At 36.4% G+C, this 25778-nt stretch overlaps 1 protein-coding gene across 2 annotated transcripts; it reads left to right on the forward strand.

Moving 5' to 3' along the window:
- Positions 1–13: 13 nt before the first annotated feature.
- LOC132141584 (transient receptor potential cation channel subfamily V member 4-like) lies at positions 14–19622 on the forward strand. Of its 2 annotated transcripts, none has more exons than XM_059551233.1 (17): positions 14–469; positions 3408–3507; positions 4930–5354; positions 6846–7021; positions 7820–7972; positions 9707–9847; positions 12812–13110; positions 13221–13400; positions 13629–13787; positions 14560–14652; positions 14818–14891; positions 15351–15516; positions 16349–16415; positions 16507–16811; positions 17831–17958; positions 18039–18151; positions 18724–19622. In XM_059551233.1, the coding sequence occupies exons 2-17, from the start codon at positions 3499–3501 to the stop codon at positions 18834–18836; spliced, it is 2601 nt and encodes an 866-aa protein (XP_059407216.1). In that variant the 5' UTR covers positions 14–469; positions 3408–3498; the 3' UTR covers positions 18837–19622. The 2 variants fall into 2 exon arrangements, with proteins under 2 accessions (XP_059407216.1, XP_059407215.1); XM_059551232.1 differs by having other exon boundaries at positions 15–469; positions 4927–5354.
- The last annotated feature ends 6156 nt before the right edge of the window (positions 19623–25778 follow it).

Below are 25778 nucleotides of genomic sequence, written 5' to 3' on the forward strand. Positions count from 1 at the left end.
CGGTATACTATGTTTTATTTTCTAAAGGCTTTAAAAGAAAGAAAGAAAGTTACTTTCTGCTAATATAACAGCTAGAATGTCAGTAGTTTGTGAAATAGACGTCGAATATTTAGTTTGTCTACAAGACTTTCTAAGTAAAATGGCTCGAGTTCATAAGTTAGACTGTGAAGATTTTGTTTGGTTGCGCTTGAGACGTAAAATGACATTAGTCTCTTACGTCTATGACTCTGAATGAGTTCCACACCCCTGTGCTGAGTTAACTCTCATTTCTACAGGTTTCCTTTCAGTAGGCGGTGGGAAATCAAAACGCTACTTCTGCAATCCTTCTGTCTCATTATCGGTATGAAACACCCAGGAGTAACGATGAATCCGTTTCCAAACCTACACGGATCCTGCCTGAAGAATAAATGGACGAATCTGACCTCATAAACGGAATAAGAAGAAACGTCTAGCTGATTTGTTTTTACAGGTGAGCAACTTTTGTAACCCATGACGTGTGATAGAGTTGTAGAACTGTGTTTTGAGATTGTTGGGAGATTTAAAATCATCATGAAACAGTTTAGAACAGTTTAAAAGAGTTTAGAACCATTTAGAATGTAAAAAGTAACAACTTCCTCTTGCCGCTATACCTGATTATTACCTAGTCATATTGTTGTCTGTATCAACAGAACCTGTTTGACATGCACAGATGTTAATCAAGCTTTTTGTCTTTTTGCTTCTTAAAGTTAAAGTTTGAAGCATTCAATGCTCTTTGACTGAAATTTTAGAAATTGTTCCCACAGCCTAACTTTTAGTTAGATCCCAGCTGTTTGGCTCTTTGGAGACTTTGTGACATGGAAAAGAAAGCATATATCTTCCTCTGGGAGCATGGAGATGCAGTCTGTCATTTCCAGTTGTTATCTAATGCTATTTTATGTAGATAGGTTGCACCACCACCATCGCACCCTCCAATTCCCAAAACACAATAAGATGACTTAATCCATCGCACTTCCATGTTATCACAGCTTATCAAAACGTCTACTGCTCTGCTTTCACTCTCTGTGGTGATAAATAATGGACTGTATTGGGGTCAGGACAAGGCAGAGGTACTGCTGTAGCCAGTATTTGGATAGCGCCTGCCGGGACAGGGGCAGTCACTGTGGGGGCTTGTGCTAGATTTTCCATCATCTGCTTAAGCAAACACGAGGAGCAGATGAAAACTTTCATACTGAACTGTAGTCTTAAGACTGGAATGCAATGCATTACTTTTGAAATGCCTGCAATATAGGCATCATATACATGCCAATTTTGTGGTTACAGAGAAACACTCACACATTAAAAAAACTGAGGATCACTCATCTTTCTGAACACACAAAGAATGTCCATACATCTAAATATGCTATGTTTCAAGGTGGGTCGTACCATCTCAAGTGGTCCAAAAATTGTAAAGTTGGTTGATTTTTTAAATTTTTTTATTTTATAAGTAAAAGTTAACATAAAAACATAAAAAACTCACAGAGAAGCATGCACTTTGGAGATGCATGATCAATGAAAACAATGTGTTCTAAAAGGTGCTCAAAATATAAAACATGTTTGATATCCTCCGATTGAAAGGAATAAAGTCTGAAGCTGAAAAAAAAAATCTGATTATGTGCCCATTATACACGACACAGTTTCCTTTGAAATCTGCCAACTCCTGATTCGAGACAACTAATGTCATCTTGTGTAAATCAGTGCCGAAATTTGGGCAAAAGTCTTGTAGTGTTTTCTAGGGTTGCAAAGGGGAGGAAAAATGTTCAAAAGTTTCCAAAAATTTTGGAAAGGTTCTGTCAGTTCCCAGAAATCATCCACCTTTTTGCAACCCTATTCCAGCCTAAAATTGGAGAATTTGTCTTGTAACAGCATTTAATTCTACAATAAGTAAACATTGTTGGGGATTACTCTTAAACTTTCTCTCAGAGGAGTTGTGGAGTGCTCAGACATGTCTGAACAGGACCAGTGATTGTTATCAATGAAATACCGAAACCTGGAAGATGGCACTGTCACATATTGCCAAATTATGGGTTGATTTTAATCATCACCTAACCCTAAACTTCATGTCATTGCAAACCATGGACTTTCTATCATATGTGGAAACACAAAAGTAGATATTCACTCTGATGTGTTCATACAAAAGAATATAGCATCCAGGAATTTTTTTAACTAAAAAAAAACAACAACAACAAAAAACTATATTAAGTCTCACCACAAAAGATAGTCCATACCTATAAATATGATACTATTGATTGATTTTTATTTTGAACATTCTTGTCCTTTAGACATAAAAACATAAGGTTGAGCAACTTCCATTGGACCTCTTGGAATGGATTGACCCTGGTGCTTTTTTTTTGTCATTTTGGGTGGTTGTCCAGCCTTTGCCTATACTGTGTTTGTATGGGAAAGAGCAGTGTGAACATTCTGTAAAATGTCTTCTTTTATATTCCACAAAAGTAAGAAACTCTGTTTCGAAACAAAATTATAAAGTTTTTACTTTTGAATGCAGTGTTTTTAGCAGCACTGTTATTAAATGTAACATCAGCAATAGGGTTTTTTTTTATGTTGTCAACATCCAGTGTCTCGGGAATTCAGACTTAACTGTACTTGGATGCAATGGAGGAAATTCCCCTCAAACTGTGAAGAATAGGACAGAGGGAGTGTGAGTCATGTCTGTTCTGGCAAATGAGAGAATCAATTTAGGACTGAAATGAATCCCACGATATATTGTGACGTGGACAAAGGGACTGGAGTGGGATGTATGGAGGGGATATATGGGGTGAATAGAGGGGTTTAAATGCAAAACTTTAAATGCATGGGCACCAAAGTATCCGTTAAGGGGAAAATTAGCTAAATTTGTGTTTTAATAAATTTGAATCTTTTTGCATGATTTATGATTCTAATTTTTTTTTATTGCTGGCCTTGCATTCACACATGTAATATTTGTTCACCTGTCTGTAGTGGTACTTATCATATGGTGTCGAATTACATTGCGTATGTTTACATATGTTTTTTCAGTTAATGGATTAGGATTGCAAATCATACACATAATTTAAAATAAACCCAATACAATTTACATTACAGGTTCACAGCAACAGTACCAGGCTGTCAAAATCACTTCAGAACACATGTAACAAATTAAAACCAAAATCCAAGAATATAAGGTGGTGGGGCAGAAAACCTTGAATTAGGATGGACAAACCCACAGTACACAAATTAGCTCTCAGAGCTGCATGTCATGTTGGCTGACAGGATTTCACAATGTGCTTACCATGGTTTCAGAAGCTGTGGGAACATGGGTCAGCAGCCATTGATCTTACAACATGTTTCTTGCTGAGTTCCAGTTTGACAGTTGTCTTTTTTTAAACACTGGTATTGTTTTTTTTCCCCTCCAGGTCTGTTTGTGTCCCTGCAGACCTCCTGACACTTTACAGCTCCCCGGAGGAGTAATTTGGCATCGAGGGAGTGCACATAGCATACAAAGAAATGACTGAAGTAAGTAGCCTATGTGTTTCTACTTAATTATCTCCAAGCCTGATTTCAAATTGTCCTCAAGCCATCATTGGAGTGAAAAATGTCTTGCAAAATTGTTTAAGGCTTTCAGAAGGTCAGAACTGCGTTTGATTAACAGCTCAAAGTTACAGCAGATGTTTGGTAAGAGTCCTCATTGGCAATGCCAACTTTTATGTATACATACAACGTAAGAAAGTTGTCCAACTCGGACTTGACTGCAATTTTAAGGTGGTCATACACAAAATGTATTAATAAAATAGAACATTTTATTAAAAGGATTCCATCAGGTTACTCTAAAAAAAAACAGATATGTGTAGTGGTTAACTAGCAAACCGCAACAAAGTAATATAGTACTGCTAATGAAAGTCAGGACACAAGCAGATGTCCTTGACTCTGCTGGAGGAAGAAGTTACCTGGGAGAGATACCTGACAAAAGCACACCCAATTTAACTTATTATATGTTATTTGGAGAGAGAGAGTAAATAAAAACCAGGGTCATAAGGTTGTTTAGTAGTACCAGCAGGATAAAATGACTCCAGGAGCCTTATTTCTGGTATGCATCTTCATTTCGTTCCCTTGATTTCATAGTCAAGTGCAGATTCCAGGAATGTTTTTTATTGGAATGCATCTCTCCTGCAGAGTTTTCAGTGTTTAGTTCACGTTTAGTTTGTTCATGCTGAAGTGGATTTGTTGAAGGTTAAAACGGAGACAGAGTGTCAAGTCACTTTTATTTCTATAGTGAAATTGATGACGAGAAATCAATTTCATATTTGAAACGAGTTCAGTTCAGCGGTTCTACCAAGTGCATGTCATTATTCAGTTTGAGTCAGCTCAGTGTTGACGTTGCAAGATGCCCTTCAGCTGTAAAGCCGCTCTAATGACATCTTTATCATAGCAATACATTTTTGAAAGTAAATTTTTTTTAGACCCCAACAGAGCAAGCTAGAAGGCAACAGTGGCAAGGCAAAACTGTATGCATTCTCATTAAGTTGGGCCCTTTTTAACATTGTTAAAAACAGCATTCATAGGAACAAGCACCGAACACTTCTTGGAAGCAGCAATGCTATTTCCAATTTTACCTGCTCCTGCTGTATAATTTATATAATCAGACCAGAAGAGCAAATTATCAGGTTTCAAGAATACTAATTAAATAGCCTACAGTTGGGAAACTGAACTTTGACCACTTTGAGTAACTGTATATTTTTCGATTGTTTCCAAAGCTCTGAACAAGCTCCATTAAGCAAGCATCAAATTAAGTATTCCATATCGGTTGAGATAGTTGCCTAGCTGAAATTTTAATTACTTTCCATTTAAATGATTAACTTTGAAGTCTAGAGCACATTCCAGACTAATTGTTTTTCTTGCATTTAATGTCTACTCAATCCATTTTTGACTTTTCAGCAGGGTTTGTCCCCTTCCGCTCTACTAAAGCGTTATCGTCTGGCCACGACAGAGTCAAACTCGGTCTCCTCACCATCTAGGACTGCTGCTGAGGACCCATCAGAGGGTAAGGACACTTCAACAGATGGGGATCCCAGCTTCCCCATGTCTTCACTGGCAGAACTTCTGGACATTGATGATGGATCACAGCCAGCCCAGGATTCAGCTCGACCTGGACAACCGAATGATAACAAGCAGAACTCGCGAATAAGGTTCCCAGGGGCCTTTAAAAAGGGAGTTCCTAACCCCATGGACCTTCTTGAGTCCACCAAGTCTGAGTATCCAGTGGCACCTGGGCCCAAGAAAGCACCTATGGACTCCCTGTTTGACTACGGCTCATGTAGGGAGATCAACAACCAGAAAAAACGCAAGAAGAAACTTCCACGAGGGTAAGACACATAGCTTCTCACTCGTTTTATATTTGGGCAACTTTTATTGATCCATTAGTGGAAAGGGTACAGGAAATTATGAAAGAGGGGAATGAGACGAGGAAAACTTGCATTACCCAAACACATGCTTTTTAGGTGGTAAATAACCTCTAGCCCTCTCAGATAAGTTGCACCTTCTGCTGGTCATTTATATAATGAATACTCTTTAAACTTTTTAAAAGTTGCTGTTTTCCATAAAATTAGTGTGTTGAAAAATAAATAAACATAATAATTATGGTATATTTATTATATTTACACTATAATACACTAAATGTCATAATATAATATTTATATCTAATATATACCATCTTTCTTTTACACTTAAAGAAATACAAGTTGTTAAAAGTTTGATTACCTAGGACTGCAAGTGAGCCAGGACTGCTACCCCCAAAACCAAAAAAATCATTCAAGTGTTTACAGTTACCTTCTGGAATCTTAAAACAGAGAGGGGCACTTTGTTTATTGGGTGATAGAGTGCAGACTGTGGTTTGAAGACTGCTTATTATGAAATAAGCACTTGTTGTATCTGTTGTGAAATGTTTCATAACATATCAATGTTTAGAGATTGTTAATAGTCATAAATATTTATTTGTATAGCACCTTTCATACAATACTTAAATGTAGCTTAAAGGTCTTTACAGATCAGAATATAAAAAATAATTGCTTTAATTGTGGTGAGACTGGTCATTTCTCCTCTGAATGCTTTACAGATAATAAAGTGTCACTTTTGCATGTTTTATGCTCCATGCTGAGGAAAGTCTACTCATGATTTTGCACTCTTGATCATGTACAGTGGGGTAAATGAAAGTCTGTTGTCGTCTCCATGAAAGCTTTTGTGGTAATGTTTATTTTGAGGTCTGTTAGGCAGTCAGTTTTTCCCTAAGTACATAGACTTATTTGTGGATGCTTTTTCATAGTCCATTAGGACTTCTCCAGGTAGGGTGGTTCCATTACACCTCAATGTTTTCGTGAATGCCCTGTACAATTTTATATTTGTTAAAATGTTCAAAGGTGCAAAAAGTAATGTTTCTTCAAAAAGAGCTTAATAGTGATTTTTAGGGTGTAAATCAGGGGTAACCAACCCTGCTCCTGGCGATCAACTGTCCTGCAAAGTTTAGTTCCAACCCTAATCAAACACACCTGCCTTTAATTTTTAAGTGATCCTGAAGACCTTAATTAGTTGCTTCAGGTGTGATTAGTTGCTTGATTAGGATTGGAGCTAAACTTTGCAAGACAGTCGATCGCCAGGAGCAGGGTTGGTTACCCCTGGTGTAAATGATCATACTCCTATGAGATGAAGGCTACAGTGAGTTAAGATAATAAGAGATTTACATCACAACCAGCCGTGTCTTACAATTCAGTCAATGTCAGTTTGGGACAGTGAAACGTAAAGATATTTGGTGCACTTTTAATCTTTAAAGTTCCTCTAAAAGTGTATGTTTCCCCCTGCAGGAAGGTTCAGATTGAGATGTCATGCGACGAGGGATCCCCGGACCCCCCTGTTCTTAAAGTCTTCAACCGCTTGCTGTTGTTTGAAGCCGTATCTCGAGCAGATAGAAAAGCTCTGGATGGTCTCCTGCAGTATCTTCAGTCAAATGAAAAGAGGCTGACAGATGAGGAGTTCAAAGGTGCATTCTGGGAATGGTTTAGTCTCTGAGCAAACAGCACTGAGTGTAAAAAGAAAACGATTGAACTACAATGTTCTTGACCATTTTACTAGAATAAAGACTATTTTTATGACATTTTGCTTTCCTTAATAATCCCAATTTTCTATAAAGAAGTGAGAAATCAATAGGGTGTGTCCCTAAATATCCGATGTTATCACAACCCTATAGGCTTTTGCTGCCTTTTTCATTTAGCAAAGAAAATTCTATTATATCAGCTGATGTGTATTTCGTATTTCTGCTTCCTGACCCTCAAAGGGTCAAGCAAACTTTTAACCGAGAGCTGTAAGAAATCACAGCAAACTGTCACAAATGTAATGAAGGATTCTATTTGAGGGGTTCAAACAGATAACCCTGGCTAAATATAAATAATGAAGAAAACAAAATCTCACTTGATCCACGAGTGAATCAGGATTTAGAGGAACATTTGATAGCTTTATGAAGGAAAGGAAGCATTGCTATTACTTTCATACTTCAGATTATGAAACAGTGATGTGTAAATTTTTCTCTCTTGCTTTTCTAAGTAATTAATCCCAAAATCTGCACTTGCTGGAATTAAAAAAAAGCCAAACAAAACCCCATAGAAGTCTGGTGAGCCTATATGTGCTATGTGCTGTATAAATAAACTTGCCTTGCTTTGCATGGAAAGATGGATGCAATGCATATCTAGGAGCCAAAATATCATGCGTACGTGGGACAGACTCAAATCTTCTTCATAAAAAGTACAAATCTAGTTGATGTTCTTTCCTGTACTTTCTCTAGAACCTTCTACGGGGAAGACTTGCCTGCCGAAAGCACTTCTGAACCTGCACAGTGGTCACAACGACACTATCCCTGTGTTAATGGACATTGCCGAACAGACAGGAAACCTCAGGGAGTTCATCAACACGCCCTTCAGAGATGTGTATTACAGGGGTGAGTCCTCCAACCACTTAAGACTGACCAGATTCAACACAAAAAATGCCAGACGTCAGAACCAGTTTTCAAGCTTCATTTGTCTAAAATGTTTCCAAAATCTGTGGTGTGAGCTGAGCTAACATTTACTCTGAGCAGCTTCCAGGGCCGCCCTGAGCACGTTCACGAAATATGAGCAGGAAGGTGGAGTTTCATGTGTGCTTTTGACTGAGCTCAATGTTAGAGAAGTTACCCCAGAGTTAGCATTGGCTTTCCTGCCGTCCACACCCTGTTCAGTACAAAGAGTCCACACAAGCACTGCTGTATTTAACGCTGTTCCTCTGTGGCCTGTTTAGGGTATTTGAATTTGCCAATGCCACACCTGGTGCACTTCATAACTTTCCTTTCCTTCTGCTGGAAAAAAAAGGATGAATATTTTACGTCACAGTATTCAGTGCTGAAGCCTAGTAGCTAAAATGCCAATTAAAGTGGTAAATGGCCCAAATCCTAAAAATAATCAAATATATAAAAATATTTATATACTCTTCTTTTTAAAAGTTTGTGGTTTTAAAGAAATGTATTCTATTATTCAGTAAGTACATATGACAGTAAAGTATTTTACATTGCTACAAAAGATTTTTATTAGTGCTGTCAAACAATTAATCGCAATTTATCGCATCCAAAATAAGTTTTTGTTTACATAACATATGTGTGTACTATGAATACATTTATTATGAATATATAAATGCACGGACATGCAGGTGTACATTTAAGAAAAAAATTAATTTAAATATATTTATATATGATATAATCTTATGAATATAAATATATACATGCAAATATTTTCAAAATATTAATTTTGAAAATATTCAATTAATTGTCAGACAGCGCTAATTTGTATATTTCAAATAAATGCAGTTTCCTTGAACTTGTTTCTAATCAAAAATGAATAAATTAATTAAGTTTTGCTTATCAGTATCAATTTTGATAACTGCTTAATTTTAAAAAATGTTTCTTGAGGACCAAAATTATTTCTGAAGGATAATTTTACACTGAAGACACAGAAATAAATTACATTTTAAAATTTTAAAACACATATTTTAAATCTGTGGACAATAAAAATAAAGATTCAGTAATACAAGAGTTTTATCCACAGTCACTAGGACGAATATTACTACCGTGCACCATGCTGATGCATTCATTGTTGTTCATGCACACATTAAGATATGAAATCTAATTGTTTTGTATATGGACAGAGGGTGGTGGTCTATTCAAACTGAGGACACATGGATCACTGCTAAACATGGATGTTAATCGCTAAAGCAAATCAGAAGCTGAACAGCAAAACATGCAACCCGGATAGTCTTAGTGTTTTCGTTAATCTAAAATAAATCTAAGAAGCAGACGACATTTGCAGAGAGAGATTAACAAAACATGTTTATGTCCTATAGAGCTCTCACACAAACACTCATTACAAAGCTACAGGCTCTAGACACAACATGAGCTGGATTGCCTAACTTTCATAATGCAATACTTCCTCTTGTGCAAGTAAGATAAGTTGATAGCATCTAATATTATCATTGCCAGTTCCCGCTGCCCTGTCTGATCAGATGTATCACAGATATAGGTTTTCCTGTAACGTTACAGTGTGCTTTGGTTTGGATGTCAAGGTCAGTTCATTATCATGTGATGAACTGCTTCTAACTGCTTCTTCACTGGCATCTTCATTAACAATATAAATGTGTGTGTCCGTAGGTCAGACAGCACTGCATATCGCCATAGAACGACGATGCAAACAGTACGTGGAGCTTCTGGTGGAGAAGGGGGCAGATGTTCATGCTCAGGCCAGGGGCCGCTTCTTTCAGCCCAGAGAGGAGGGGGGATACTTCTACTTTGGTGAGTTTGGTGATGCTAGTTTTGGAAAGGTTTAAACAATCTTTATTGTGAGTGATGAGGAATCCAACCTGCTCTTAATGTTTAATGTATTGAGAAGGAGTGGATTTTCAGTGTATTGTGTAGGATATGAATCTGCTACAGTTGCAGTTATAAATCTTATTTTATATATTGAATGCTTTAATGCTTTCAACCTCATTGAAACATGTTGGGACTATAACTTCCAAAATTATGTGTGGGAAGCTCCATTTCCGGTTTTATCAGTCACTGGTTTTTTAAAAAAATTTTTTAAAGAAATTAATAAGATACTTTTATTTAGCAAGCATTAAATTGATCAAAAGTGATGAGTGTAATTACATGCATAATGTAAAATGTGTATTTTTATATATATATATATTTTTTTACTCTATCAAAAGTTCTTTAAAATAAAAAAAATATCACGTTTTCAACCATTTTTTTAAACATTGATTATCAAAAATATTTCTTGAGAATCAAATTAGCATATTATCATGATTTCTAGAAAGATCATGTGACACGAATGGCTGTTGAAAACTCAGCTTTGCCATTAAAGAAATAAATTACATTTGAAAATATATTGAAACAAAAACATGATTTTAAATTGTAATACTATTGTAACTATATAATTTATAATAACATTGCTTTTGACTAGTAAGCATCTGCAGTCCAGCATTTATTACCTTGCCAGTGAATAGCCAATACATTTTGGCCCAGTGTTTACCATAGTAACATCAGGTGATTTTTCCTAAAACCCTCTCTCTAGTTGGCAAATGTGAGGAGCATTACACAGTTTACATTCATTAAATGTTTAGCTTTGAGTAAAAAGGTTTCTGAAGCTTAGAGGAAAATCAACAAGACATTATGTCACAAATGAAACAAGTGTTGGATGGAAGAGAGTGAATAGAGTCTTTGTGTTTGCAACGGAAAATACAGTAAAATGTCTTATATTTGGAGGCATGCTGATGGTCTGAAGTATACTTGAAAAGTTAATTGCACACATTCTGCCCCCTGTTGACAAGAGTGTGTTACTACAGCTATCTTAAAGGGACAGTCCACCTTAAAAATGCTCACCCTCATGTTGTTGCAAACCCATATGCATTTCTTTCTTCTGTGGAAAACAAAAACAGATATTTTGAGGAATGTTGGAAACTAAACTTTTGTTTCCTTGTTGACTTCTGTTGTGTTGACATTGAGGTCAATTGGTTTAGGTGAGTAAATAATGGCTTGGCTTTATTTTTTGAGTGGACTATCCCTTTGATACATGCTTCTACACGCTTTTGTGCGTGACTCGTTAGTGCAAGTTATCCCAAAGAAAAGTCTGTTTGTTTTTGTAATTTTTTTTATCGAAATGTAATCTCTGCTTTACTTCAGTAGTGTCATCTTTGGATAATATGTGTAAGTCCTGCCCCTACATTTTTGTCAAATATTCAAATTAGTTTATCCCCACAGGACGTCAGCGTTACAAAGCCGTGATTTAAAAATCAAGCTGAAGAATCTGAATTCCCTATTCATGAGCCTCATTTACATCTCACATATTTTAAACCCCAAAACAAGACGTCTGCGTTTGGAACTGATTGAAAGATGCAAAACTATTTAAAAATAATCCAAGGATGACAGAATAGGATTATCTTTTCTGGTGCCCTGCCAGGAGTCTCCATCTCTCTTTTATTCACCTGTAAATTAGTTTCATTTGTATTAGACACGGCTGTCAGTGTTTAATCCCTGCTGATCTGAGCACGAAGGGAGTCATTTGCCGCGGAGCTTCTCGTGAACCTGTGAGCACTGACAGCTAATGTGATTTAGCAGTCACACTAAACGCTCTCTGAGCGCGTGCAAATCAACGAGAGTGAAGCGTTTCTATAAGAAGTGACGTGAAAATAATCTGTCACCCCTGGCAACAGCTCTCTCTCAAGGCTCTCTGTTCGGTTTTCCTGTTTGAGATGGTTCTCGTGAGACGAGCACTAATTGAGTACTGGATACAAATAGTGACATTTAGATCAAAGCGCATTTATCAGGAAGAGCCCTGCAAAGGACTGATTGACTTTTAGTGGCTAATTGTATTTCTTCATCGTGGTGTTCAGTAAAGGAAAATGATAGATAAAAGGGACATCTGGAGACAGTCTAATGGTTGGGCAGGAATCCTACAGAAAATTGCAGTTGGTTGCAGTTTTTGTGTTTTGGATGCTGGTCCTCATCAGGCTTTTTAACAAACTTGATCAGCAAGACTACCTTTTGCAACCAGAGTTATAGGGCTACGATGGTCAGTCAACAGCTGAACCAGCTCCAAACCAACATAAACCATAATTATGGGTTTTTATTAAGAAGTCACATGTTCACCAAGGCTGCATTTTTTTAAATCAGAAATACAGTAAACCCAGTAATATTGTTTTCTTTCTTTAGTATATTTTAATTTCTTCCTTTGCTGGCAATGCTGACTTTTTAAAAGCCATTACTCCAGTCCTCAGTGTCCCATGATCCTTCAGAAACATTTCTTATTAGTATCAATGTTCAATATTTCTGTGGAACCACGATGCATAATTATTATTTTTTTTCAGGATTATTTGATTTAGAACATTCTAAATTGATTTACTGACACTTTTGATCTATTTATTGCACCCTTGCTGAATTTAAGTAAATATTATTTTTTTTAAACCACAAACTTTTAAATGATAGTGTATGTAAAAATAAGTTGGGTAACACTAAGGTGTCTTTGTTACACGTTACATTTACTTACTATTATAATAACAATAAATTATGCCTAATTACATGCAAGTAACCGTAAGCCAAACCCTAACCATATAGTAAGTACATGTATTTAATTAATATTACTCAGTACTTAAATGTATAGTTACACTGTAACAAGGACACCTTAAAATAAAGTGCAACCTAATGTTGGAATGATATTTTCATTCCAACATTGATAACTGAGGTCTCTTTCTCACTGCACAGGTGAGCTTCCTCTCTCACTCTCAGCTTGTACAAACCAACCAGACATGGTGCATTACCTGACCGAGAATAGCCACAAGGCAGCAGATCTGCGGAGGCAGGACTCGAGGGGAAACACAGTCCTGCACGCCCTGGTCCGTATCGCTGACAACACTCGGGACAACACGCGTTTCGTCACTAAGATGTATGACTTGCTGCTCATTAAATGTGCCAAACTCTACCCAGACTGCAACTTGGAGAACGTACTCAACGATGATGGCATGTCCCCTCTCATGATGGCCGCCAAGCTGGGAAAAATCGGGGTATTAGATTGCCTTATGTCAGCTTTACAAACAAGCATTTGGAAAGTGTGATAGGAAATGGCGAAGCAAACTGAAATAAATGAAATGTTTTTTTTTTTTTTACTCCACAGGTGTTCCAGCACATCATCCGCAGAGAGATAAAAGATGAGGAGGCTCGACATCTCTCCCGGAAATTTAAGGACTGGGCTTATGGACCCGTATACTCCAGCCTGTATGATCTGTCTTCACTGGAAACCTGCGGAGAGGAAGTCTCTGTTCTGGAGATACTCGTCTACAACAGCAGGATCGAGGTGAGCTTGTGGATCGATAAAAGAAAGTGATGGAGATAGACTGTGTCCATAATGAGATTAGAGGCCTTGCAGACCATGACAGCGCAATGTCAATGATTGAATGAATAATTGTGAATGTATAGAAAATATTTTTTGGGAAATGGTATAAAAAAATACAGCAAACAAACTCTCTTCATTATGATGCCAGTTTCAATGATTTTTTAGGTGTTTTATCATTTGTACCATCAGAATCGCCATGAGATGCTGGCGGTGGAACCCATAAATGAGCTGCTGAGGGCCAAGTGGCAAAAGTTTGCTGCTGTGACCTTCTACATCAGTGTGTTTTCCTACCTTGCCACCATGATCATCTTCACTCTTGTGGCCTACTATCGCCCATCCACGGGTACAGTGAGTACAATCTAAATCCCTTTAAGGCAAGTCAGTTTGCTCAGCTGCTATCTTGGCCTTGCCTCATAGTTTGCATTCAGTCTAGTGCATCTTCCATCTGCTTAAACAGGGAGAGACTGAACTCTCTAAAACGGTTGGTGAAGATTTGCCGTTTGGCATTATGTCAATTCACCAATCAGATAACAAAAACAATGATATTAGAATTCAATTCAGCTTCTTTTGCTCAAATCAGGCTTAAATATGCTCTATGATCTCATATTTATTTTTCTATGAATAGTTCATACTCTCCTTTTATTGTTTCTGATGCAGTTCTGCTCAAAAGTTTTGGGTCAGTAAGATTTGTTTTATACTACATTGTTTCAAAAGATTTCTATTTCAAGCGACACAATTGATTTAAATATTTCTTATCAATGTTTCTTGAGCAGTAAATCAGCATATTAGAATGATTTCTGAAAGATCATGTGACACTGAAGACTGCAGTAATGATGCTGAAAACTCATCTGATTAATAAATTGCATTTAAAAAACATTAAAATATGTATATGTAATATGTATTTTTTCTTATTATATTTTTGATGGAATAAATGCAACCTTGGTGAGCATGAGGCACTTTAGAAAGTCTTACAGAATGATCGTGTACATGTGGGTGCTCATGTTTTTTGTTTTGAAACAGAGTAATAGTTCCTCCTGCGTTTATATTTCATGTGGTAGCAGAGATGCTTTCTGGGAATTAACAGGTCTGTAGTTGATTCCTAAATCTCTTGCCTCCACAGCCCCCTTACCCCTACAACTCTACACAAGACAAGATTCGTTTGGCTGGCGAGATCATAACCGTGGCTTCTGGAGTCTTCTTCTTCGTAATAAATGTAAGCTTTAATCATTTTGAATAATTTAGAATGTGTAAGACCACCCTTCCATCTCAGCTTGCTGAAAGATTGTATGTTTTGGTACACAAAATCTCTCTCTTTCTTACTCCTCAGCTGTCACTAAAAGCCTTTAGCAGCATTTTTTGGTTTTCTCCCCTGATTTAGATTAAGGACCTTTTCCTGAAGAAGTGCCCGGGGGTGAATTCTTTATTTATTGATGGATCTTTTCAGCTTCTCTAGTAAGACACTCGGTTCCATTCTTTGTGTCTTCCTTTACTCTCCATGTCTTTCCCTAAGGCGGTTTTCTCCCTCTTTTTAATTGAGCCGTCTAATTGATTCCAGAACCCTTTCTTGGCATGTTTTAATAGTTAATCTCCTTGCATAAAAACAGCCCTGATCTAAGCAAAGATGACTGCACTTCACCGAGATGTTTAATTATAATTAATATATGGCATTGCTAAACCAGTGAGGCATTTTGTATTTGAAAAGCAAATCTTACGTATTGAAACTCGAAAGACGTTCTGTAACCTTCATAAACACAAAATACGAAAATAGCCAGAGGCCACAGCTTGTTAGGTTCTCAATTTTGAGCTGACAATTAGTTGCCAGTAACCTAAAGCAAATGGTAACCTTAATAGGTGAAGTATGTTGATGACAAGTGCATTACCTTGACCAGTCAGTCCCTTGTGTTTCCACAGCTTCATCTACTCCGTGTTGGTTCTGGTGAGTGCAGCGCTGTATCTGTCGGGGATTGAGGCCTACGTCTCTGTGATGGTGTTTGCTCTAGTGTTGGGTTGGATGAACACCCTCTATTTTACCAGAGGCCTTAAACTCACTGGAACTTACAGCATCATGATTCAGAAGGTATGAAAAGAGCAGGATGCAGCACATTTCATTGAACCGTTCTAAACGGGGAAATCACTTTGAAGATGATATTTGTTTTCTTTCCTTTTCCTTCTATTCACCTGCCTTTTTATGAATGATTTTACTGACTGTTTTGTATCAGTAAAAACTAATTATCTTTTCCCCAAGATTGTAAAATAGAATATTACATATGCCATGTTTTTGAAAGAAGGCTTGATCAAATCTACCTGTAAAATTGCAGTAATATTGTATGTTAATTTTTTCTATTTTAATATATTTTTAAATGTAATTTATTCATGAGATGCAAACTGAATTTTCAGTGTCACATGATCCTTCAGAAATCCTTTTCATATGCAGAGAATAACATTTCTTGTTGTTACTGTTGAAAACAGTTGTTCTGCTTTATATTTTAATGCAAACATACATACGTTTTTTAGGATTCTTGGAAGAATAGAAATTTGGAAAGAACATATACACACACACACACACACACACACACACTATATACTGTAAATAAAGTGTATTTTTATGTTTAGTAAGGTCCACTGAAGATGAGACCATGGTTTTCTTTTTCTGGTTTGTATATAGTTAATGCTATATTATCGCCCAACAATATTTTATTCTGTTCTCTTGATTGTCCTGCTTGTTAAACAGCATGTCTTCTTTCCAGTAATGACTACAATCCTAACAGTGTTCACTGTTGCTAGAAACGACATAAAACTCTTCAAATAATTGTCATCCTTGCCAGTTTGCTTTCTTCTTGTATTATCAGTGTAATTAATAGACACTTCCGTTTACCCATTGTGTATTAAATTTTGGTTATTTTGTTCAGATCCTCATCAAAGATTTGTTCCGGTTCCTGCTGGTCTATGTGCTCTTCATGATCGGCTATGCATCAGGTATTCTAGTAATAATCGTTCAGTTATTGGTATTTTATGGAAACATTTTCCGGAATGAAATGTCTCTCTTTCGTTTTGTATTCTGCCCCAGGTTTAGTGTCACTGCTGAAAATCTGCCCTGAAAAGAATATGTGTAATGGTACCTGCCCCCAATACCCAGAATGTCGAGATACAAACACCTTCAGCGATTTCCTGTTGGACTTGTTTAAGCTGACCATAGGCATTGGAGAGCTGGACAGCATGTTAAAAGGCGCACAGTATCCCGTCGTCTTCCTCATCCTCCTAGTCACCTACATTATTCTAACCTTCGTCCTGTTACTCAACATGTTAATTGCTTTGATGGGGGAGACCGTGGGACAGGTGTCCAAAGAGAGCAAGCAGATCTGGAAGCTGCAGGTGAGGGGTATACAAAAGGTCAAATGTGGCAGTCTGTCATATACATAGTCTAAAGGTTAAGGTCAATTGACCAAAAAATTTAATTTCTTCTCATCATTTACTCTTCATGTCATTTCAACCCCATATATTTTAATTGCTTCTGTGAAGCACGAGATGTAACGCAGAATGTCAGAGATTTTATTTTCCATGTAGCAACAGTAAATGGCAATTCAGACAGACATAGAAGTATCATAAAAGCTCCATATGACTTCGTATTTTGTATCCTTTTTTGGCAGTATGAATTATCCTCAGTGTTGGGGAGTAACTAGTTACATGTAACAGAATTACATAGTCCTAACCTTTTAGTAAGTACATGTAGTTCATTCATATTACTAAGTACTTAAATGTATAGTTACACTGTAACAAGGACACCTTAAAATAAAGTGTAACTAAATGTGAAATTAAATTACAGTTACTTATGAATATGTTAACACTTACAAAGGGTGTTACATCTGAATATTTTCACACATAAACAGATTTGATTGATTTCTTTCCCAAATTGCATATACTGCTCTAGACACAAATGATTCAGGAGTTTAGGACACAGAATAAGAATTGCTTATTTGTTTTATACCCTGTTTGGATTTATGTACATGCTTTTTTCCCGAAGCATGGTTGGTTTCCAGTGTTTCTTTGTCATAGCTATGCAAAGATTTGATTTCAAAAACAGTATCAAAGCTATTAAAACATTTGCAAAGTAATTTTCCCAACACCTGTTTTCATACATATTAGTTAAGGAAGAATCTCCTTTTGTGTTTTCTTGAGGAAAAGAAAAAAAAAAAAGAAAAAACTGGGCTGGAATGACTTGAGTGTGAGAAAGTGAATGATAACAATTTTTAGGTGAACTTTTGTTTTTTTGTTTTAGTGGTTTCTTTTGGTGCACATCTGACAGCAGTCACTTCTAAATCACCGTCTAAAGCTTTTACCTCCGTGTTCACTGGTTCCTCTCTAACATGTAATTTTCCTTTTGTTTGCATCAGTGGGCAACTACTATCCTGGACATCGAGCGGTCCTTCCCCGTGTGTCTGCGGAGGTATTTCCGTGTTGGAGAGATGGTTACTGTGGGCAAGGGCTTGGATGGAACGCCAGACAAACGCTGGTGCTTCAGGTAGAACCTCAAGATATCACCTACTCATTTATTCAATTACAACCTAACCCAGTTTTGGGCTTTCATTCTCTGTGCTATAGAGTGGACGAGGTCAAGTGGTCCCACTGGAATCAAAATCTGGGGATCATAAAGGAGGATCCAGGCCAGAAGGACCTTTACGAGCAGACACAGGGCGGACGAGGCCTTCGAAGAGGTCAGTAAATGAGCAGACAGGATTTTTCATAGTCACTGTGCCGCATAGATAAACCCCTAAACAAATCTTTTTTTTTAGAATTAAAAAATGCTTTATGACTGTCAGACATACATTTTTCAATATTACAGTGAATAAATGTGGTGCAATAACAAATCTCACTCAGAAATTGTTAGTAAATTTCACAATTAATTTTGAAGAAATGGCATGCATTAGATTAAACACAAAATGTCAACACAAAAAACTAAAATAGTATTTTCTTGTGAAATGTTCTCCAATAGTCTTGGAAACTTTTTTTTGCACAGTACTAGATCATAATACATACACAAACTTTGCAATGCATCAATTAAAAAAAAAAAATCTCCACTGGGTAAAAGTTGGCATTTGCATCACAATGCATAATTTCTAACCTATTTGCATTTATTTGAATATAATTATTAGTAGATGCGTTACTAGTAGATGCATTGGATATGCATTGAAATGCTTATAACATCAGCCCCGGATATGGAGATGCACATCCATAGTACACAGAATGGTTTGTTTGAAAAATCAATAAAAAATATAATTTCCAACAGATCGCTGGTCCACTGTCGTCCCGAGAGCAGTTGAGCTGAACAGGGGCTCCAGAGACCATATGGTAGAGATGGAGCCTCTCACAAGCAGAAACAGATACAAGTCTGAGAGCTAAAGCTGAACGTCAAGCCCTGGAAACTTTTATAACTGCACAGACAGTTATGCATTTTATAAACGCTGACAATAGTTGTAGAGTATTGGGAGAACAGCTTCATATGTTATGACCTTTAAATGTATCTTGATTGTGTTTTACATGTATATTTATACCCATGAGACACTCAGGAACATATTTGATGTGTAATATTGTAGTGTTTTTTCATGGAGTGTGCAATAGCTTTTATAAACCATTTTAATACAAAAAAACAAAACTCCACAAGGACTTGTATTTGAGTTTCAGCATCTGTCTACTCTATTGATTCCTGCTGACATTTTTGTGGATTATGTGGAAAATGTTATTTTAATCAATAATCATGTTAGATTACCTCAGTGTTAAATAAGTACAGTCCATTTTTTTTTTTTTAATGAAAAATCAAATTGTTACTTTTGTTTTATTGCCAACCCATAATGGAAAGACAAAAAATGGTGCTCTGATTTGGCTTTTGGCTTTTTGTAATAAAGGTCATGTAAAAAACAGATGTGGCACCCACACCAGGAGTGTGCACAACGCCAGACAGCAGCAGTTTGCTATTTTCACCTCAGTATGCTAGCAATAGTGTGACACTGAACTTAATTGGTGTGATAGTGGTAATGATTTAAAGCGACCAGTTCAGTTTAGAGCTTTCTAAACCCATGCCGAGAGACACAATGGCACATATTGTAGGGGAACTGTTTTATACGTTTTTAATATTTTTTTGTAACCATACAAAAGGCATTGTTTACCGTATATGCTGTAGTACATTATTTTTTTTTCATGGTTTTTATTTTTTATTTTTTAGTCCAGGTAGTGTGATTTAGAGGACTGTTTTTGTCACACACTAGTCATTTCAAGTATCCTTTGTATTTTATTAGACACTAAGTATAGTTTAGGTATCAAAGGAATGAACAGAAATAGTAATATATTCTTTGTAGCAGATATTATCCTGCCAGTTTGTTGTTGTTGATGCTGCTGTCAATAAGCCTTATTATATCTTCTGAACTGGATGACTGTTCAGACAACCGGATAGATTTGTTCCATCAACAATAAGATTCTGGATCCCCCAATCTTAAGTATTTTAATTTGTATGCTACTTATTGTAGTCCTTTGTTTCCTAATCACTGATCTGATTGCCTTAAGCATGTAAAAGAAAGCACTGAAATCGATTACTTTTTTTTAAATAATCTTCAGCAGTCCTATTTAACTTGCCATTAGAAAAAAAAAGCTCTCAGCAATTCTTTCACATCATTGCGTAATAGCTATAAAACAATCCAATAAAACTCATCAAATATAATGCTTTGTTTTAATAACTATGATTGTAATTTCATGTGTCTCGTTTCAGCTAATAAAAAACTGATTTAAAATCTAGCCTTAAATATAATTTGTATTTATAATGCTAAAATTCATTCGTAACTCTTGTTTGAAAAAGTTTGTGCACTAATAAATAGCAATTTTAACTTTTCTGAACGCATGTGTTTATAAAACTGCCCATATAATAAAGTCATAAACATTTCCAGTTCATGCTTTATTAATAATCCTGCTTTTAGTGAGTCAAAGAACCGTTCGAACCGAGTTCACTGAACCGATTCAAATACTCAAAGAACGACTCCTTCACCAACGTTAGATGAACGTATTTTTAATAATGATTTAAGAAAATGATCTGTCATTACTGAGATAATTTTCTATAGAATGAGAGCATTCAAAAACAATTTTTTTTGTAAATTTCTTTTTAAACGCATACTGGTGTATTAAAAACTAATTTTCCCCTTCTATGTCAAGTGTCTGCAAAAGTCTTCAGCTCAAGCTCTAGCTCACTGTTGTTTTTCTATTGACCACTAGATGGCCATAAAGTGCCGTATGTTTACTATTGCTGTCCCAACACATCAACTGCAGCTAACTAGATTTACCTGTGTACACACAGATAATCAATATTGTATTTTTAGATTGTATTTTTATTATGACTGGTCATGTCTGAATAAAGCAGTACAGAAATATGTATGCAACCATACTGTCAAAAAAATGAAAGCACCATAGTATTTTTTTACACTGTTAGGGGAAACAGAATAAAAATGACACCTTCAGACCAGCCCAGTGAAGTCACAATACAAACAACACAGAATATACAGAACACAGAACTGTCATGCACACATATTCACTCGAACTGAGACCATGCATGAACAGCCACGGCTCCATGACACCTGCTAAAGATGCTCCAGTGCACCGTCCACTGAAAATCAAATCACTGCTGGAGTCACGATTTGCAAGAACACCTGCTACACTGCCCTCATCTTCGCCGTCAATTTCCACCACCTTGGTGACAGGCGACATTTTGACCTTGTATCAACCTGCAAGATGTGATTTTTTTTTTTTTTTTGCATGCTCAGTAGCAATCTAGGAGCTCCCCCTCCATCCTCCTCTGCCTCCACCACTGAAGGACATGCTGGATCTATTGCCACCTCTCCAAGGAGGCTAATCCTCTTTAGCTCCAACTTTAACTAGGCCATTAATCCCACAGGAGTTTATCTAAGCACTGAGCACCTCACACTGCTGACACTTTAGCCTACCCAGCCTCCTTCTCTCCTGTCTTTCTCTCACTCTCTGTAAGTAGGGCACGGTCTGGGCCGGCAAGTGTCACCGTCAGCACCCCTGTAACCGCAGCAGAACCTAAGCGGCTCAGCACCGACCGCACACTCATAACACAGACCACAGGTGAGAGCTCCAGGAAGGAGAAAATGTGATAGAAAGATGCAGGAAGGAAATGACTAAGAAAAGAGATGGATGATACAAAGAAGAAAGACGAATTTTTGGCCTCAGAATCGTGAGGCGATAGCTCGGCGTTGTTTGCCAGCGCTGGACTAACGTTGATTTAACTCTGCCCTCCAGGCTCGAGCAGATGGCTTATTTGCCAGAGCACTGATACTGTGAACACGAGTGTGAGTTTGTGCGCTGAACCCACAGAAAATGGCTTTTCTTTTTTTTTTTTTTTAATCTGTGTGGGATAATGAACACAGCACAAAAAAAATAAATAAAAATAAAAGTTGTTGTCTTGGATGCCAGTAAAAAAAGATAAAAATCCATCAGTTTATTGAAGTTTATGCAAATACCTTTTTTTTATTTCAAGTGAAAAAAGGGCAAAATCTACCAATGAAAAAAGAAAATAGACTTATATTCAAGACAAATTCTCTGCACATTTTGGAATACATATAATGCATATATAATCAGTTTTTCTGCATATTAAATTGTAACTTTAATCTTGTTTTAACCATCATGTTGTGCTGACTTTAGTAAGCTGATATGAAACGCAAGAAAACAAGACTGAACATTTTGGTAGCATAATGTTCATTCAAAGTTATCTGTTCTTTAATAATTTTCTTGAAACAATGTTACAGAAATGTTCTTTTCTGTAAGCTTTTAGTTGGATCTTAATGTTACTTCCAATAATGATTAAATGAAACATTCCCTTAACATTTGCATAACCAAGGGAAAATGTTTTTTTAACAAACAAACAAAAAAGTTCAAATAACATTCAAAGATAACTTTTGATAAAGATAACAGTAATGTAACAGCGATGTTAACAATGTTCTCAGGGGGGTATTCCAGAAAGCAGGTTATGTGACATACCCGGGTATGTTTAAGAGTAAGTAAATGGATAACCTCAACTTTCGGTTCCAAAAACGGAGGTAACTTTCAGGTTATGTTAGTTGTCATAGCAACTCACTCTCTGAACTTAACCTGCTGCGGAGCAGGTTATGTTCCAGGATTAGTTCACTTCAGCGAGCCTTCAGTGGGCGTGACAGATACCGCACAACATTATATAATATTAGAATATGTAATATAGCCTATTATATATATATATATATGTTAATGAGGAAGCGCTAATATAAGTAATAAATAAGGTAATATATTATTCTAATATGATTATTTATTTTATTGGCATATATAAGAGTTATCTGTAAATTATGTATTAAGAGGTATGTATAAATTATAAAACACTATGACAAGGTAATGTTTAACTTATATATATTTATATATTTTATTTATTATATGTTATATCTCACTGCATGGAGTGGCATTTTTCTATTATTCTAAATAAGTCTAAATTCTAAATCAAAATACATATCTGATATGACTTAATGTATAATTAGCATAAAACAAACAATATATAATTCACATTAAAGATTAAATGGAAAAAAATTAATTTAAAAAATAAATGATTGCACAGCCATCAATTAGGTGGCGAAATGCTCTAAGCATGTAAACAACTAATTAACAAAAGAAGAAGAAAGAAACAGCATGGCGCGCTTTTTCTTAGAGTCCGTATAGTGACTCGTCGATTCATCGCTCTGTTGAGAATGTCTTGAGTCTTAACCAGGAACATACTCTGAGTTGAATTAACTTACTCCCGGACGAGTTTTTGGAACCACATACCTCGAGTCAGCAAGGTTTGGGGTTAATCAAGCGAGAGTTCAGGTTTTAGTTCACGGTAAGTTAACCCTGCTTTCTGGAATACCCCCCAGATCATTAGAACACAGAAACTTTTGTGATGGAAATTATAAGAAAAAATATGTATTTCAGTGCTTTTGCAAATGAAAAGTTTCTTGGGGGAATATAATACTTTTATGAAAGAATGCAAAAAACTGTGAACACAAAAGCATTGGAATAAATTTTCTCCTTTTTCATCTCATATTTTTTTCTCCAATGCTGTACTCGCAGGCCCCAATGATCTACAGTAGGTGAAAAAATATATATATTAATCGTAATTTCAAAATATTTCAAATTATTTTCAATAACTTCCTTGGACTAAACCGATTGATTATAGGAGCCTTAAAGTTTTGCCATAAGCATAGTATTTTTTTTTTCAGTATCCATTCTGGTAAACAAAAAAATTCAGAATACTCTAATAAAAAGAATTTCAATATGCAGAGTATATACCAATGGAGAATGACATGATCTGTAGCTGGTTGCATAAACTGCTTAGACTGGTCTTAAAAGTTAGTTGTTTTTTTTCTGCAAGACTGGTCATAACTTTTTAAAGTTAGCTCCATAAAAACATAAATTGGTCTAATTTAACTCTGAAAAGTAAAACTGACCACCACTTGGTTACTTGCTAGTTAGTCAAACTAGTTGTTAAGACTACCTTAACAAGGTGACTATGTTTATGCAGCTGGCCCCAGCTGAAAATTCAATGCATTTTATCATATTTTACAGCTCCAAACCAATGGAGCATTTGGTAGCATACTGATTAAGAAGAGAATATTTTGCAATGAATGTGTGGGTTGCATTATAAAACACTGCACTGCACTGGGATATGTTTCCATCAAAATGAACCATACAGTATCAGTCCAATTTAAAAGTCAAATCTAACTGCCCATGGGTGTATTATCAGATCCATGACGATTCCAACATATGGGCATATGGTTGCACTAATGGCTAACATCGTCTGGAGCCGGCCCTGCTGACCTGAAGGCGGTAGATAAATGAGGTTATGGTATTGACACTGTTTAACCCCTCTCTGTTCTTTATTGGTTCAGACATTCCTCTTCTCCCAAGTAAATTTGTCCTTACTTTGAAGGAGGAGGAAGGCATAGCTTTCAGACACAGCGGTGAGATTCATCGCCAACATGAGACATTGCTGAATGAATGAGATTTGCAATATGAGACGACAGAGGAAAGGAGAAGTGGGAGTTTTCTTGTTTGGAAACAGATTTTTGTGTTCTTACATCATCTCACTGAAAACACTGATGCTTTGAACGTCTGAACCTGCTTAATGCAAAATAAACTTTGTACGTACTGATTCAAAATCAACAATACGGTTCACAAAGCTATATCTATCATTTTATCATATTCTTTATTTCTTTTGTTTTTAAATTTCATTTAAGTTTAACCTTCCATCTACCATTTTTGACCAGAATTAAACAGGTTATTTTCTGCTATTGTTAACAGCCTTGTGCCAATCATATTGTCAATGGGGTAAGAACTAAACAAAGAATATCTGGATGACCCTCATGAAGTCATGGGTGAGGCATCATAATATTTGTAAACGGCAGAAAACAATACCAAGTCAAATATAACAAATGGGTGTGTTAATATGACCAGATTGTACTCCAATCACACACATCTGATGCTTACAGAATGTGCTTTATTAATGGTTGATGCTTTATCAAATGCATTACATACTCTGACAGTATGTCATTTCATACACAGAATGGAGCCAAATTCAGAAACATTTTATGCAATGTGCAATTTCCTAAATTTAGTGTTATCTTTTTTTTACACCAAGGAAGATCTTTGTTTTCTAAAAATGAATTTTCATAGTACAATGAACAAATTATTCTAAGAAAAACGTGACGACTCATGATGCTTTTAAATGGGCCTACTAATACACCTCATGAGTCTAAAGCCCCTTTCACACTGCCATTCCGGCAAATACACGGGTAAAGTGTTCCGGCAATTGTTCCCGGGTCGCTTGATTTTGTGCCAGTGATTACCAGGGGGGCAGGGTTTCATATTTTTTTGAAGCACCCCTGGGCGCCACCATTGGCTAGCGGACCCCCACCTGCTGTTAGCATTCCATTGACTCCCATTCATTTTGGCGTCACTTTGACAGCGAATAACTTTACACATGAGGCGTTTAAAGACTCCATTTGTCCATTAATTATTTCTAAAGAAACACGAAAATGTATTAAAGGCTCCATTACCTTGTATCTTACGTTATGGTCCCGTAGAAGCAGTTTTTGTAAAAAAATAGGCTAATGATTGCGTCATAACCAGCGACTCTCTGTCGCACAGTAGAGAAATTACCGTATGGACAGGAGGAGAAGCTCGCAGTCAATCTTTTACTGTCTATGAGGCTATCGGGGGGACGTGGAGGCATAAAGTCAAGGGAGATAATTAATCAGAATACTTACCAAAATTTGCTCCTGT

Source organism: Carassius carassius, chromosome 5 (genome assembly GCF_963082965.1).
Source record: "Carassius carassius chromosome 5, fCarCar2.1, whole genome shotgun sequence".
NCBI classification, from domain to species: domain Eukaryota; kingdom Metazoa; phylum Chordata; class Actinopteri; order Cypriniformes; family Cyprinidae; genus Carassius; species Carassius carassius.

Coding starts and splice junctions, on each gene's coding strand:
- LOC132141584 (XM_059551232.1), top strand. Junction 15,517..16,348: donor ACAGCATCATGATTCAGAAG/GTATGAAAAGAG, acceptor TATTTTGTTCAG/ATCCTCATCAAAGATTTGTT. Junction 18,152..18,723: donor CGGACGAGGCCTTCGAAGAG/GTCAGTAAATGA, acceptor AATTTCCAACAG/ATCGCTGGTCCACTGTCGTC.